Raw genomic sequence first — 17311 nt, forward strand, 5'->3', positions numbered from 1 at the left:
ACAGAAGGGTTTGGTTCACTGCTGCTATTCTTTTCAATGTAGATGGCAAGTTACCCTATTTGGGATCCTCACAATTCTTTTCTGCATTAGTGACAGGTGATTGATGAAACGTCCAGTGAGAGTCTGACCATGTCTTTGTTCGCATGCTCCTTTAGCTTCCATGATGCAAAAAAAAGAAAGAAAAAAAGAGAGAAAGAAAGAAAAAGAAAGCGGTTATTGTATAGGTGATATTGCTGTAACAGACGTCATATGTGCATAGATCTGTGTATCCACATTCTGTTGAGGGCTTGGCTGTCCTGTTTAAGCTTCTGGCTACATTGCACCTCCAAGCGATGCACAGCAATGGCAGAAAATGCTCTTACTTCATGCTTATTAGTTATGTCTGGCAATATTTTAAGTGCTTAAATAAATTAATTTGGTACATACATTAATTATGGAACTCAATTAGGGGTCCCTTTCTAAATACCTTAACGAGGGGGAAAATGAGAAAAAGAAAGAATAAAAGGAAAGAAAAAAGAACAAGTACGTTTACCTAAATGAAAGAAGCCATTATGAATGTTCCATTGCAGTAACATGTGTAGTCATGGCTCAGGGTGGAAGAATTGCTTAAGCGCATCATGCGATTATGCGGAAATACGAAAAAAAAAAAAAAAAACCTCAAGGACAAGGAAAACGAATTACCATCAGTGAAAGAACAGCAGATTACCAAGGCGCAGAAGATATTATGAGGAGCGAAAAAACGAAGAACCCAGCACGAATACCGAGGTCCATTGGAGCTCGCGGAAAGTGAATGCGCCTCGTTTAGCTGCCGGGCCGTCGCTCAGCGGGGTGGCGCAGCGGCAGGTATACTTGAACAATTTTCCCATCAAAGGAAAGCTTAATGCCTTCAAAGCGCAACGCGGTACAACACATAATGCGCGCGCAACTGGTAAAAGTGGCGAGCGCGCGTCAGTCGCACAGATTGACCTTCTAAAAATACGGCCGACGTCAGGATGAATGCACCATCTAAGTTAACATTTTCTCACAGCGCGTCGGTGTGTTTTTTACGCGCCCAACAGGGCGATTTCGACGTCGTTCACAAAGTGGAACGCCGTGCCCGATTCCCGGTCCCATGTAAATAGTGGTCGTCTGCGCGCTCTTATCTCCCAAAGTCTTGTTCCTCGGGAGACGATCGAGTGCTTGGCGACGACGTTGGGTCAACAGAAAATAATCACCGGTTTCTTATCTTCGCCCACTTAAAGTCTCGACATGCAGCGCAGAGATACGACGCAGCGGTTTGAAATCTCGGCAGATTCTCGAAGCTAGCAGAAAAACCTGTCTTGACCGTTTTATCCGTTATTTTTGCTTTATTTCTACTCGCGTTAATCTGCGCGTACGTGGTTTCATTTTCGGTGCTGGTCGGATGAAGCATACGCAACGTAGGGGAACATTTTCTTTCGGTCATGTAGGAGCCGTTTGTCCGACGAGGAAAAAAAAAAAATGTAGCCGCCGAGAAAAAAACCTGCCCGACTAGCTGGGCATATGCACGAAGTGTTTACAGCCACGAATACTCGCGACACTTCTTTTTACAACAGGATCTGCGCGCAATTCGGCGAGTGCGGCGCGCAAAGCATGCACTCCTCAGAAAGTTTCGCTCCGTTCAATTTCTTGAGAGTGTAAATGTGCCAATAGACTCCGGGACAACGCGCACACATGAGTGACAGCAAAAGAAGGTTACGAAACGTTCCAAGCACACAGAGAGAAATCGCACACGCTCGCATACCTGTCCTCGGTTGATAAAACCGTACCGATGAGCGACACTGTCTGCCTCCGAAGGACCGCCGTGTATCTCAACGGCAATTTGGTTGGTGTAAACGGGAGACTTGGAGGGCTCGGTCCGATCCACTAGGCAGATAAACACGATGCCGGCCAGCCACACACACCGCACACCTGTCCCGAGTCGAAACACGGTTGTCCTGTGCATCGTCGCCCAGGTTTGGTCGTCCCGAAAGGATGGTGCTCGTCGGACGTCGTCGTGTTCCTCGTCTCCGTGGCGACGGCACACTCGAGCGTGCTGCTCAACGTTATCGGGAAAATTTTGACGCGCTCGCGGTGCTGTCAATTTTGCTCCGGCTGTGCCGAGACGTGAATTCGGCCCGAGTTGGTCATTTCGCCTCTAGTGTTGTACTACGCTACAGCGGCGCTCTATCGCCGTTCATCGGCACAGCCCTGACAAGACAGTCTCCTCACGTTTGAAGCCCCCCAGCACCAGCATCGACAAACATTTTTCTCCTTGTTTGATACTTTTCTTTTTTTATGTGTCAAACCAGCGCGCTATCGCTGCGACGCCCCTCGGTGACTGGAGAAACTACGCACGCGCAACCGAAATCGAAACTGGCGCTGAAAATGATATGAAGTCCCCGAAGCAAAGAAGGTATTCGCCACATTACCTCCGCGTTCTTGAAACCCTGAACAGCAGTAAGCGACGTTTTATATACAAGGTGTTCACGCCATCACGCAAATGTTTTATTTCCCGCCGGACAAGCGGGGATTCGCATCCCTCTCTAGCGCGCATCCGTGATCCCTGCGATGGAGAAGGCACGCAGCACTAATTATCAAGACTGATCTACGTCCGTTGCCTCGCTGCGTAACATAAATCACAGGCCCGTTGCGTTAATCTTACACCAGATGCTCGGACAGTATTTTACGTGCTTGCAAAGCAGGACTTCAGTAAAGCCGATCATCCCGCATCTCGATACACCTTGCTGCTGCGCGTGTATACATATCGGCACATATTTAGAATTTTGCAGACGCCTGCTTTCGCAATATGAAGAAGAACACTCGTTCGCCCACAAGTGCTACACGTGTCAGTCCAAGCACGCACGCTTCTAGGCGTGAAATCTAGGCTCGACAGCCACACCACTCTCGAGTGTCATAGCAGAAGAGTGGCGTGCGGCGTAATTGCTTCTCCGGTTGCATCTCTCTTGTGCAGGTGTTCCTCCTCGTTCAAGCTTCAACTCACCTTGCACGCTCCGCATAAGGGTCACCAGAGAAAGAGGTCAGTCTCGTCTGTTCGGTTGAAAGGCCTGCAGGGCGGCGCGCGCGCAGTTTGTCTTCCAAGTTTCGGTTTCCTCCTACTGGCTTTCATTCCGCTATTTCGTCGTCATTAGGAAAACCCGTACCGTAGCTTCCAGGCCGAGCGCTTTTATATTAGTGTCGCTTTGTGACGTTTTCTCTTCTTCACTTTACATTTTATTATTGAGCGAATGCAACGATTCGCATTCTTTCGACTTCCGTCTGATGGCCCCTACAAAAAAAAAAAAAGCCATAGAGAAAAGACAAAGAAATCTGTGCGAACCAAATCCCATTCATTACGCGCTTCAGCGCGAGCCAAGCGCGCAGGCGCTGACATCAACCCACTAGTCGTCTCAGGGCTGAAAAGAAAATTAACGATAAAAACTAACAAAAGGGAATAATATCGAATATCATGTTGGAATCATTGGAATGCCTTCCTGGTGACGGCTAGAGATATTCGACATTCCGATTCCTGAATTAGGCTAGAAGAATCCGAATGGCACATTATAACTACTTGCAGGCATAACAATGATCGCAACCGAATCGTTCAGCGCTCGCTTTTCAGCGAAAAGGTATAATGTCACCAGCAAATAATACATTAAGCGCGGAATACAGACGTGGGCACTGGAGTCTCATGATAATAAACATTGATTGATTCATTGATACGTGGGCTTTAACGTCCCAAAACCACCAAATGATTATAAGAGACGACGTAGTGGAGGGTACTTGGGTTTTAGCAGCGCGAAAAATGCACAAAAGACAAGAAAGGGACGAGACAAGCACTGTCTCTTGGCACAACAAGTCTCTTGGCACAGTCGGAGCGCCTAGAAAGAGAAGGGTACCCTCGCACTTTGCTCATTTCCGTGGCGGAGGCAATACACAGAAAAAGGAAACGATTGGGCACTGGTTGCGACAGTGATGGCACCACAGCGGAGAAGAGGGAAAAGGTAGCGGTTATTCCGTATTCAGTGCTTGTCTCGTCCCTTTCTTGTCTTTTGTGCATTTTTCGCGCTGCTAAAACCCAAGTATGCCATACCAACTAGCCCAGTCAACCGCTCTAGTGGAGGGCTCCGGAAATTTCGACCACCTGGGGGTTCTTGAACGTGCACCCAAATCTGAGCACACGGGCCTACAACATTCCCGCCTCCATCGGAAATGCAGCCGCCGCAGCCGGGATTCGAACCCACGACCTGCGGGACAGCAGCCGATCATGATAATAAACAGACGAGCTTTAATTGTGGCAGCACAGATCGGCGGTCAAAGCCATGGCTGAGTTACTAAGACAAAGAGGGAGCATGTACACGTTCAAATCTTTTATTCAAAGGCTAAAACGGATTCAGGTTCTTCGTCTTGAAGTCTCTGAGGCACCAGAATAGAAGGTCGGGAGATGGAATCACCGACCATTTCCACCACAGCCAACCTGGGCAAGTGGGAAGAAATAGAAAGACGCGTGAAATGTCTGTCAACAGCGACCAAAAATATGAACGATATTACCTTAGTTTGCCCAAGTTTTTATGTAATCACAAAGAGGGAAAAAAAACAAACAAAACATGTCACTTCACTGCCTTTTTCAAGCCTGGTGCAAAAACCAAGTTCTTCCAGCCCCGTTTATCTGCACTGTGAATAATACTAGCCTCACGTTACACAGCTTTTTTTTTCAGCTGTTTATTTTGACAAAGATAAAAAATTGCTATAAAACTAACAGAAACATAAAAATTGCTATAAAACTAACAGAAACATAGAACTGTTATGCACACATATTTCATATAACTAAATGAAGTCGATGGCCGACCGCCAAGTCGCATTCACCAGCAATAAATACTTAAATGCGCAGTACATATTATGACACACATTTCTTCACTGCAATCACACACGCCGGAGATGTGTATTCTTGCAGTTAAGTGTAAGATATCGCAAACTCATACGCGTCCACCCTATAGACTCAGCGCTGTTTGAAAACAATACAGGATCGATGTAGTTCGCAATCGATGAACCTGACGCAACGATCACGCAACACACGCGCCTTTAGCACTGCATGCAGCTATCCATTCAGATCGGTCGCTACACTTCTACTCCAGGGCCATTTTATTCCTCCAGTGTGATGCCACTTTGCCAAGAAAGCATGCCGTTTCCCACCCATACACACACACAGCGTTCTCCATCGAGAGAGAGAGAGAGGGGAGGGGCGAAGTTCAACCACAGGACCCCTCCCTCACACACATATTCTCTTCCCAACCCCTTCTATTCAGGCTTTTGCGACCAGCAGACAGTGCAATGAGGATGTATTACAAGTACAACCCCCCTCCCCCCCTTCCTTCCCGCTTTTTGTGCACACGCCGGCACTGCACATCGGTGACGTGACGTCACTGAAACCGCCATGTTGAGCACCACACCGTGGTGGAAACGCAAAGTCTGTGATGTTGAGTTAACTGTATAAGAACACCGCAGACTGAAAGTTACGTTTCGACGCACAGAGGCCAATAACACTGCGGTCACGTCGTTATCGTATTAAAGCAGGTCAACCGCAACGTGATTACGCTTCTTTAAAGTACGATTAGCGCGTAACTTAAAAAAGAAACAACACAAAAAACAGGCACTAGCGGAACATTTATCTGCCCGTACATATATACGTCAACGCTTCTCGAATTAACATTCAGTTGGTAGTATGCGCTTTCACTTGTGTTCATAAGTCCCTGTTCAAGTTAAGTTACTGCACTTCAAGCATAGTGGATCACTAACAACTCGCCCAATCAAGCAACCGCTGTGACAAGTGATTATGCTGCCTTTACGTCATCGAAGCCGCCACGTTGGTGAACCGACAGGCCGTAACGCACTAGAATCAAACAGTTGTAGCAAACTATAGTACACAGGCAACCGAGCTGCGTCCTCGGCCGTGCGCACCTTCGCACTTGTTGGGCTCCATGTTGCGCGGCTCGGATCCGCGGGTCTCGTCCACGTAGCCGCGCATGAACACCGTCATGTAGTGGTAGTCGTGCTCGGGCTCGATGGTGTCCACGATGGAGCACAGAGACACGTTGTGCACGTGCAGGCCGGTCTCCTCCAGCACCTCGCGGTACGCTGCCTGCTCCCAGCTTTCCCTGCGTCAACGATTGGGCATTACTTATCCACGTTTACAGTCAATCGCTCCGCATGGTTTCGGACATTCGGTCGCGTACGCGTGAATGCGACCGTATAGCATTGCCACATAGCACATTCCTGTACAGCTCACCTTTCACGCTGCGCATCCCATTTCATCGGAAGGCAAGCCAGTGCGTTTCCCAGCAGTGAGTGGGGGAGAGGGAATTACAAACGCTGCAGCAAGCAGCATGTCCGTCGATGCGACGACGAGCATAAACGCGCATTCCCTGGGATGCGCCTTCTCAGACCACGTCCGGACGTCTAGGGCATCGATTCGGTTCACTTTTTCTAGCGCACTGAGGCCGCTTATACACGGGTGCGATGCGCTAGAAACTCATTATACGACGCGCCTGTTGGCCTCACTCACGTAAATGTCGTTATGTGCTCACAATACCATACCATACCATACCACGCCATAGTCACCTCTCATCATGCCTCCCTCCTTCTCTTTCTTTTTCCCCCTTATCCTTGTGAGAGGAAGCAGGTTAGAATTCCGCTTTCCAGGCCGACCTCTCCTCCTTCTTCTCATTAAGCATCTCCTTGTTCATTCGCGATCTTCGACAGGGACGATCACGGCGGAGTTCGACACGGCGTTACGAACAGCAGCTCCCGTCTACACTTACTAAACACTACTACAAAACGATGTGCTGCAATTAATACTTCATAGTAGCACTGCGCCTTGATAAAGCGTGAGAGAGCTCTCGTCGACATTTCCGATTCTCTGCATACTGTAAGGTCTGTTTACAACACCTATGCCGCCGCACGCAACATGTTATGTGATTGAGATCGGCTGAATGGAAATCTATTTTGCTCTTAAAAGGTGCCAAGCAAATTCGAGTGTACACGTTGCCACGCTCATCTTCACCGCCTGGCTATTTGTGTGCGCTCATGCGAGACGATGGCCTCTTTCAGTGGTTTTACACACTGTCAAGCAATACTGTCATTTCGCAAGCCTCAGACAAGGAAAACAAAACAACAACAAAAAAACGTGTTATTGTATTTTCTTGTAACAAGAGATTATACCTTTCCCGGCTGTGGCAGCTGCATTTCCGATGGAGGCAGAAATGTCGTAGGCCCGTGTACTCAGATTTGGGTGCACGTTGAAGAACCCCAGGTGGTCGAAATTTCCGGAGCCCTCCACTACGACGTCTCTCATAATCACACATGGCGGCTTTGGGGAAGTTAAACCCCACAAATCAATCAAGTCAATCAAGAGATTATACCTTAACGCCGTATAGTGAGAATGCTCTGGAAACACTATGTTTACACAATGCTAGCCTCTGCCCTCCCCCCTCCCCGAAATTAGGATGAAGCCTGGAAGGAGTGTTTTACCAAGAAAAAAAAATATCAAAAGCAGGTGTTCTTAAGGCCTTTAACAAGTGCGCCCCCTCCCCAGAAAAAAAGAAAGAAAAAGCAAATTCCTGGCTACGGGCCTGGCTCTGCAGAAATCCACCCGAGTTTTGACCAAAACTGCGAGTGTTTCTTTATTAGATTTTTTTTAAAATTCACCAGCAGTTGTGTTGTCTAGACGCTTCGAGCAACAATATTCATTACTTCAACGGTTAATAGACAAATACAAATGCAGGTGCTTATTATTCACATAAGCCGTGCTGTAAATATGAGTTATCCGTCACGTTAGCAGAAGCAGCTGATGGTCCTAAAATTGACTAAGCTTAAAAGACGCAGCGTTTTTAGAGATTTTTTTAAACATAAATTGCTCAGGAGTCGAGAAGATAGTGCTATTTCTCCTTTACTTCTATTTGTGCAACGAAGACAGATATTTTTAATATTTAGCTTGCGTCGCTGTTAGCATGGTCGCGAATATAGAAAAACGCAGTTTCTGTAAAATGGCTGTCGTCACCCGGCAACGCTAGTCAATGGTTCTTGTTAGAATATAGATAAAAATATGATTCTGTGTTAATCAGCCGTTGGGTCATGACTCAAAATCACCAGGAAAATCGGAGACCTACCACATTTTCTGACCTTTCCTAGAATCGACCTTGGGCTAGTAATATAGGCATCAGGTTCTGCACCACCGATCTCGTTTATTTTCGTTGGCGCTCGTCTGAACTACACTGCCTCCTCCTGATCTCGATTAACATTTACCGATCACCCCGCATTTTAACACTCCAATACCACCGCCGGCTCCCTGCATGACGCGCTAATCATTTCCCGTTCGACATACAGTTCTCTTTTGCTGCAGGTTACATTTTTTATACAAGCGCCATTTCCTACGTATAGAGGTTGCCCCTTTCGCTGTTGCCGCGAAAACGCATTTCCCTTGTAATCTATTGAATTATTAAACCAGGCTGTTACGTACGCCACAGCTTTTGATGAACGCTCAAAAGAGAATACGGCCCGAGTGCTTTTAACAGTTACTAACAATATCTGGGATTTTACATCCCATAACCACAGTATGATTCTGAGAGACGCCGTAGTGGAGGGCTCCGGAAAGTTTATAGTGTTCTCTCTGACGTGCACTCAAATCGCACAGCAGACAGGCCTCAAGTGTTTCGACTCAATCGAAATGTGACCGCTACGGCCAGAATCAAACCACGGCAGGAACCTTAATTATTTAAAGACGTCTTCACGAATGACAAACATATTTCATGCCCGGGAAGACTCAAGCCGAGGCAATACTGACATACGTCGTCATACATTAACGACCACACCGCCTAACACCTTTTTTAACATGAAAGTTACACCGCCTAACATAAAATTTACAATTAAATAATGCACGCGAAACAAATATTGCGCGCTCATAGCGAGATGACGCACTTCAAGATGTATGTCGAAGATTTATAAATGTCCACGCATCTCTATAAGCAACGCCGAGGTATACGGTCTGAGTCGAGATGGCTTCTAGATTTCATCTCCCTGACGAGGTGCACGGTATATGGCACGCGCGCATAGATTTAAACGAACTGACTGGGGTACTGTGGCGATACGGCAAAAAGAGGTCGCCGCGTTTTCACAAGAACAGCTTACTACTGACGATCCTTTCCTGGTAAAAGACTCGGAGGCGGTTATTAGGTTTTAAAAACTAATGACAAAATACTGAAGGCTTTCTCGATGGACGTGAAAGATTTGTATTTGCTTCCACATAGCGCACTGCTCCAGTGCCCATAGAAGAACGCATTGATACTTTTGGGTCGATAGACTTCCACAATGCGTCAGGTATGTCGGGCCGTGGGTTTCTATAGAATAGCTTTCGTTTTATTTAAAGCCAACGGTTGCATTTTGGAACGAGCAAGATTTCGTTCAAAAAAAAAAATGGCGTTTGCATAGGTTTTTGTTTAGCACCAGTCTTGAGCGACATCTTTCTCGCGCATGAGGACCGCTCATTCAAAAATAACTCGACTTGTTTCTTGTGAAAGTCTGTAGGTTTGTAGATGATTTCATAGTATTTTTTCGATTGTTCGGATGCCAATTTTGGAGTTGTCCCTAATCATCTAGCTTTGTTTAAGAATCATTTGCATCCTCTGGAACTTACTCGTGAGCTAACGTCAGGTAATTAGATTAGGTTCTTAGACCTAACACTTTGTCTCCGGAGCAATCATTTGTGTTGGTTGTTCTCACCAAGAAGTGGGTGGTTTAACGTGATAGCGTTAAAGAGCTCGTGTCGCAGTAGTACGCACTTGGCGGTTGAAGGGTGCACTAGGGGCCAGGTTTGGCTATCGCGTTCAACTCTTAAAGGGCGAAGCTTAAGGGTCCCCCAATTTTCACCTTTCCACTCGGCATATTCAAAACTGGTGAAAAGGGGTATCACTAATGTTTTCCTTGTTAACGCTCTTAGGGGGTCGCACTCGATGCAACGCAGTTTCAAAGCACAAGTCGAACGCCTCATAAGCGCTGGTTACTCGAACGCCCCGATTTCTGCTGTTGCGGAAAAGCTTTCGAAACAAATCAAAAATCAAGGAGGGCAATCTCAGCCTCAAAATGCGTCAGTTCCTAAGAGCTGTGTTGCAGCCCCTTATCTTCACAACGTTACGCACAGACTGAAAGAGATCGGGAAACGCGCGGGTATCACTGGTTGTATTTTTCGCCCCGGAAAAGCCATCAAAACTCTCCAAGTTGGTGAACCATCCAGCTGCAAATAGAGTAAGATGCTCTGTGAAAACGCGCTTTGTTCATTGTGCTATTGGTGTCGTATATTTTCTTCCGCTATCCCGCGTTAAGGTATACATAGGGCAAACCGGAAGGTGCTTGAATGACCGTTTAAGAGATCACAATAATAATGTGCACAATGCGGTTCAAGGACATCTCGGAATCCACTGCGGCTGCGTGCTCCTTTTTGAGCGTTGCGAGGTAACAGGCAAGCACCACTTGCGGGCCACGTGTGAGATAATTGAAGCCTATCACATGAGTTTGGTAGAGGTCCCTATCAGTTGCGCTATTGCAAAAAAGAGATTGCGTATCTCGATCATTTTTAAGCTGTGTATTTGTTTCCAGCTCAATCAACAAGCGACATTTTGTTGACATTGCATCACAGTGGTTGCAAACTGCACCCTTCTACGCATGCCCATTCTTCTTTTTCACCTATATATGTACACCACCCCGCTATTAAACCATTGTCAAAAGTGAGCGCTCTTTTCTATCCTTTCTTTATTGCTCCCGTAGGTACGCTGTAACTGCTTCTAGGTTGCGCTGTTCGTGTATTCAGTGTATCAATCAACAAGAAACGTTTGAAACCTTCCCACGAGCACGTTTAGGTAGCACCATCAAAAGAAAGCCCCCGATAGGTGATGATGACAGTTGTTGTACAGGCCACTGTAGGCCCGCTTTAAAGCACCTTTTAGGGAGTATATAACCAGGTGTAAACGGCATAACCGGTGCAGCTCCCCCCCCCCCCCCGCCATTTTTTGTCTCGTCTTTTTTTTCACTGCGCCATACAAAGAGCCACGAGATTGAAAGAATGGTGACGATTGCAGCTGTGTGGCAACAGTAATGTCCTCCAACGTACGACAGCGGACACCATTACAAGCTGAAAGTAAAAAAAAAAAGCAAAACGGGCCCATTGCTTAAGACTCGTGTCCAACGTATACTATACGCCACATTTAGAAGGTGTAAACATGCTGAACTGTCGTGAGTTCGGGTGCACATACGCTTTTACGCCCTTAAGACAGTTGCACCGATTTTAAAGCATCTTTCTTGTCCCGGAACAATAATCGTCGTCTAGCTTTCTAGAGTTTCCTTTCACGAAAACTCGGAGCTCCACCCTTTCTACCAAGAACGCTGCATTCTTGACCTGAGAGTATACCGTGGCGTCAAGACAAGAAAATGGTCGAAAACAGGTGACGATAGTCGCTGATTGTGGGACAAAAAGACGCCCCGAACGGCGCACCCGTTTGTTTTTTACAGTGCACGCGCGGTATTGCCCCCAAAATAAAAGTGCCGACACGCATATGTTGACGCGTCTCACGGGCTGCGTCGCAGCTGGCCTCCGAGATTCCGAGCCAGGGGCCGTCCGACAGCGGGAGTTCTGCACGTGCAAACGCTAAATGGCGGTTACAAATGGAAAAACTGGCGTGGCAACGGGAACGATAATTGACGACACACGCTTTGTGTAGCTCGAGTAATCGTTCGATATTGAGCAATTTACGCTTTGGCAACGCGCGCATGATACGTGCGTGATTCGAAGATTTTACTTTTCATTTCAATTTCACTTCTCATCCTCGAAGACACAAGGCAAAAAAAAAAAAAAAACGCTTGATCGCGATTCTTGGCTCGCTGACGCCAGCACATCTCACGCATTACGAAATTACACGGGCGCACATGGCACCCGAGGCTGACGATCCGGCGACACCAAGAACGTTAGCTCCCAACGTCCATACCCGTGACATCACATACGCAGCTGACGCAACGATCCCTTAGAGAAGCACGCGGAGACCAATGAAACGAAGGAAACAATATCAAGTTGAAGGTATAATTTATGGAGCCGCAAACAATGCTTTCGAAATCGAAGACGGCTCCTTTGAATCACGAAGAAAGAACGCCGAGGCACGCACCACACAATCGCGGAAAATGAAAAGTGCGATGCGACCGCGCAATCGGGACTGCATGCGGCTGCCTCGCTTCGAAAATTCGGCCTTCAGATTCCATTTTCCTGGCCAAGGGGTCAGCCTTAGTTTTGCCTCTCAATCTTTCAGTCCCGAGCCAAAGTCGAGACAGTTCGGGGGAAAAAAATGACGTAAGCATGTACCTTTGGCGACTTCATAATGTGCACCACTCGTGCAGCGTTCTCCAAGTATTGCGAAATTCTCGGAGACACGAAAGCGCGAGAACTCGTGCGGCCCCCCGCCGGAACGATTTATCGAGCGAGCACAAACAGCCGCCCAGCTCGTCGCATGCACGCCCGTATTGTCGCGGAATGCGGAAACGCGTTCATGACGACGAAAATGCGAAAGTTTGACACAGCGTGTCATCGCCGAGGCGTAATACACCGGTCGAGGTGAGCTAATCAGAAGATCACGCGGCTCTACGATGCGAGGCGTATCGTACAACGTGGAATAATCACATATAGAGCTTCACGCGCATTGAATAACGTACACGTTCGTATTAAGTCGTCAGCCAAGTATGGAATAATGCACGGCACTTCGAAGCTTTTGCAATGGGAGCAGGAGGTCTCGTATGAGACCCGATATATAGTTATTTAGTTTTTTTTAACTATACCGAACTGTTAAACCAACCACAGACAGTTAGAGGCCCGCTCTACAAGAATAAATGGAACGCCAGTGTACACAGTAACACATTTGAAGGTCCCATATGTCTCGCCCGTCCACTTTCTTGTGGTTCATCCGAAGCAAACACGATATCACTGATTTAGAATCTACTAACGAGAAAGTCAACTAGTATTCTTACGCATACGTAGCAAAATTAGCTATCGGTTATTTTTCCTGCTATAGTACGCAGATTACCAGCATAATTGGAACATAAAGAAAAAAACAAACAAACAAGGGGGGGGGGGGGGGAGAGCGGTGGTAAAGTACATGTAAGAGGAAACACCAGATATATCAAAACTATCAGCGCGTGTTAATACAACACAACGCTTCTACAATGCATGCCCTTATACAAAGACAAACTGTTTGCCACACTAGAGGGAAGGGAATAAAGGACTAAAAAAAAAGGGGGGGGGGAAGAGAGATAAGCAGAGACGCGTACTTCACATGTACCACACACACAGAAGACGGGTTTCACAGGCGGTCACAGAGTGACGTTGCCTTCACGTTTACTGCAGGAGGGCTTTCTGCTGCCCTGATGTTATGTGAGACCACGAATGCTCCCGAGATGAGACGCAAACAAGAGGGGAAAAAGAAGAGACAACACCTGGATGGAATAGCAACGAGCACACACATAGTTCTACCCTTTCATCAAAACAGCCGATGAGTCAATGACCGGATATGCGTCACGCCGTTCGTTTACAGACTCTCAAGGAGCTGTGCAACAAGGCGACAACGCTATGCGCAAGACGAAAAAACGAGGAGGGCAGGAAAGAGAGCCGCAGTTTCTTCTCCGTGAGTGGCGTTGATACCATAATAGCAGATAATAGTGCGGGTATCGCACTATTACGCCGCACAGCACTTCCACCAAGTTAAAGCGATCTAGCTCACTTTAACCACGCATGACGTCTTGGTTTATATGACGCTCATTCAGGCCAATGACTCGGCAGCGAACAGGTAGTCTAAGGCAGAGCGCGCACACAGCCGATGATGATGATGTTGGGAACAACCGGTGAAGACGACGACAGGGACCCAGACGGATGATGATGATGATGATGATTATTATAATGCATAGATGACAAGAAGCCCATAACGAGTGCCCACAATAGCAATAGTATCTAGGGTTTTACGTCCCAAAACCACGACATAATTGCGAAGGACGCCGCATAGTGGAGGGCTGCGGAAATCTCGACCACCTGAGGTTATCCAACGTGCACTGAGATCGCATAGTGCGCCTTTTTAGCCACTGTTCTCGGCAAACACTGCCGAGAACGCACTCCCTCACCAGAGAAGGATTGGCCACCCTGGTGCAGTATCTGGCCACTACCTCCCACATGCTTACGTCAAATAACTCACGGCCCTCAGTCCCCAGCAGCTGCGAAGCAACTGACCACGGCGGCGGTCAGATCTGCAACGCAGCAGAGGGTGCTAAGAATCTCTGGATCCGGACAGGCCGCCATTGGAACCTGAACTTGGCAACGTTTAACGCTAGAACCTTATCTAGTGAGGGAAGTCTAGCTGTACTATTCGAGGAGCTAGAGAGTGTTAAATGGGATATAATAGGGCTCAGTGAGGTTAGGAGGACAGATGAGGCCTGTACTGTGCTACAGAATGGGCACGTCCTTTGCTACAGGGACTTGGCAGACAGAAGAGAACTGGGAGTGGGGTTCCTAATTCACAGAAACATAGCTGGCAACATAGAGGAATATTATAGCATTAATGAAAGGGTGGTAGGTATCGTAATTAAACTGAATAAAAGATACAAGATAAAGGTAGTACAGGCTTACGCGCCTACATCCAGCCATGATGACGCTTCAGTTGAAAGCTTCTATGAAGACGTGGAATCGGCAATGAGTAAGGTAAAAACACAGTTTACTATAGTGATGGGCGACTTTAATGCAAAGGTAGGGAAGAAGCAGGCTGGAGACCAGGCAGTAGGAGATTATGGCATCGGTACTAGAAACGCCAGAGGAGAGCTGCTAGTAGAATTCGCAGAACGCAATAATTTAAGGATTTTGAATACCTTCTACCGAAAACGAGAAAACCGCAAGTGGACATGGAGGAGCCCTAATGGCGAAAATAAGAACGAAATAGACTTTATAGTGAGTGCACACCCTGGAATCGTGCAGGATGTGGAAGTGATTGGCAAGGTACGAGGCAGTGACCATAGAATGGTACGGTCTCGAATTCGCCTAGACTTGAAGAAGGAACGACAGAAACTGATACGCAAGAAGCCAATCAATCAGCTAGCACTGAGAAGGAAAGTACAGGAATTCAGAGTGTCGCTGCAAAACAGGTACTCGGCTCTTAGTGAGGAAACCAACCTTAGCGTAGATACAATGAATGATAATCTGACGAGTATCATTACAGAGTGTGCAGTGGAAGTTGGAGGCAGGGTAGTAAGACAGGACACTGGCAAGCTTTCCCAGGAAACGAAGAACCTAATTAAGAAGCGTCAAATCATGAAAGTTTCAAGTACAACTGACAAAATAGAACTGGCAGAGCTTTCGAAGTTGATTAATAGACGTAAGGTATGCGATGTAAGAAGGTATAACATGGAGAGAATTGAACACGCTCTGAAAAACGGAGGAAGTGTCAAAGCATTGAAGAGGAAACTTGGGATAGGCAAAAGTCGGATGTATGCACTAAGGGACAAAGAAGGCAAAATAACTACCAATATGGATAGGATAGTTAAAATAGCGGAGGAGTTTTACAGAGATCTGTACAGTAGCCGAGACAACCACGACCTTAATACTATAAGAACTAGCAGTAACCCAGATGACACCCCACCAGTAATGATAGAAGAAGTCAGAAAAGCTTTGGAGAGCATGCAAAGAGGCAAAGCTGCTGGTGAGGATCAGGTAACATCAGATCTGCTGAAAGATGGAGGACAGATTGTGTTAGAAAAACTAGCCACCCTGTTTACGAGGTGTCTCCTGACGGGAAGAGTACCAGAGTCTTGGAAGAACGCTAACATCATCTTAATACATAAGAAAGGAGATGACAAGGACTTGAAGAATTACAGGCCGATCAGCTTGCTCTCTGTAGTATACAAGCTATTTACAAAGGTAATTGCTAACAGAGTAAAGAAAACATTAGAATTCAATCAACCAAAGGAACAAGCAGGATTTCGAACAGGCTACTCAACAATTGACCACATTCATACTATCAATCAGGTAATAGAGAAATGCTCAGAGTATAATCAACCACTATACATAGCCTTCATAGATTACGAGAAGGCGTTTGATTCAGTAGAGATATCAGCCGTCATGCAAACACTGCGGAATCAGGGCGTCGATGAAGAACATATAAACATCCTGGAAGAAATCTACAGGGGATCAACTGCTACCATAGTGCTTCATAAAGAAAGCAACAGAATACCAATCAAGAAGGGTGTAAGGCAGGGGGACACAATTTCCCCAATGCTATTTACCGCGTGCTTACAGGAGGTTTTCAGAAGCCTAGAATGGGAACAGTTAGGGATAAGAGTCAATGGAGAATACCTTAGTAACCTGCGCTTCGCCGATGACATTGCATTGCTGAGTAACTCAGGGGACGAATTGCAACTCATGATTACGGAGTTAGACAAGGAGAGCAGAAAGGTTGGTCTTAAAATGAATTTGCAGAAAACGAAAGTAATGTACAACAACCTCGGAAAAGAGCAGCGCTTCGAGATAGGTAATGGTGCACTTCAAGTTGTAAAAGACTATGTCTACTTAGGGCAGGTAATAACCGCAGAGCCGAACCACGAGATTGAAGTAACTAGAAGAATATGAATGGGGTGGAGCACATTCGGCAAGCACTCTCAAATTATGACAGGTAGATTGCCATTATCCCTCAAGAGGAAGGTATATAACAGCTGTATCTTGCCGGTACTTAGCTACGGAGCAGAAACCTGGAGACTTACAAGGAGGGTTCAGCTTAAATTGAGGACGACGCAGCGAGCAATGGAAAGAAAAATGGTAGGTGTAACCTTAAGAGACAAGAAGAGAGCAGAGTGGATTAGGGAACAAACGGGGGTTAAGGATATCATAGCTGAAATCAAGAAGAAGAAATGGACATGGGCAGGGCATGTAGCGCGTAGACAGGATAACCGCTGGTCATTAAGGGTAACTGACTGGATTCCCAGAGAAGGGAAGCGGGTTAGGGGGAGACAGAAGATTCGGTGGGCAGATGAGATTAAGAAGTTTGCGGGTATAAATTGGCAGCAGCAAGCACAGGACCGGGTTAACTGGCGGAACATGGGAGAGGCCTTTGTCCTGCAGTGGACGTAGTCAGGCTGATGATGATGATGATGACCGGCAACGAGATCTTGGAGTGGCGCCCTCTCGCGTGTGACTTCAGGTTGTGGACTCAGCTCTCAACCGCGCCGAAGCAGCCGCTGCCCCTGTGCGCGGATC

General features: G+C 46.9%; 2 protein-coding genes across 2 annotated transcripts in view; both read right to left on the bottom strand.

Moving 5' to 3' along the window:
* LOC142807179 (furin-like) overlaps positions 1-2277 on the bottom strand; it is a 65970-nt gene extending 63693 nt beyond the window's left edge. Inside the window, exon 1 of the mRNA XM_075891328.1 lies at positions 1763-2277. Coding sequence (XP_075747443.1) covers positions 1763-1963 — 201 coding nt within the window. The 5' untranslated portion in view covers positions 1964-2277. The remainder of the gene's footprint in view (positions 1-1762) is intronic.
* Positions 2278-4352: 2075 nt separating this feature from the next.
* The window catches only part of LOC142807211 (nucleotide triphosphate diphosphatase NUDT15-like), a 48247-nt gene continuing 35288 nt past the window's right edge, over positions 4353-17311 (bottom strand). Inside the window, exons 5-6 of the mRNA XM_075891331.1 lie at positions 5956-6152; positions 4353-4474 (exon numbers count right to left, since the gene is read on the bottom strand). Coding sequence (XP_075747446.1) covers positions 4380-4474; positions 5956-6152 — 292 coding nt within the window. The 3' untranslated portion in view covers positions 4353-4379. The remainder of the gene's footprint in view (positions 4475-5955; positions 6153-17311) is intronic.

Source organism: Rhipicephalus microplus, chromosome 1, assembly GCF_043290135.1.
Source record: "Rhipicephalus microplus isolate Deutch F79 chromosome 1, USDA_Rmic, whole genome shotgun sequence".
NCBI lineage: Eukaryota > Metazoa > Arthropoda > Arachnida > Ixodida > Ixodidae > Rhipicephalus > Rhipicephalus microplus.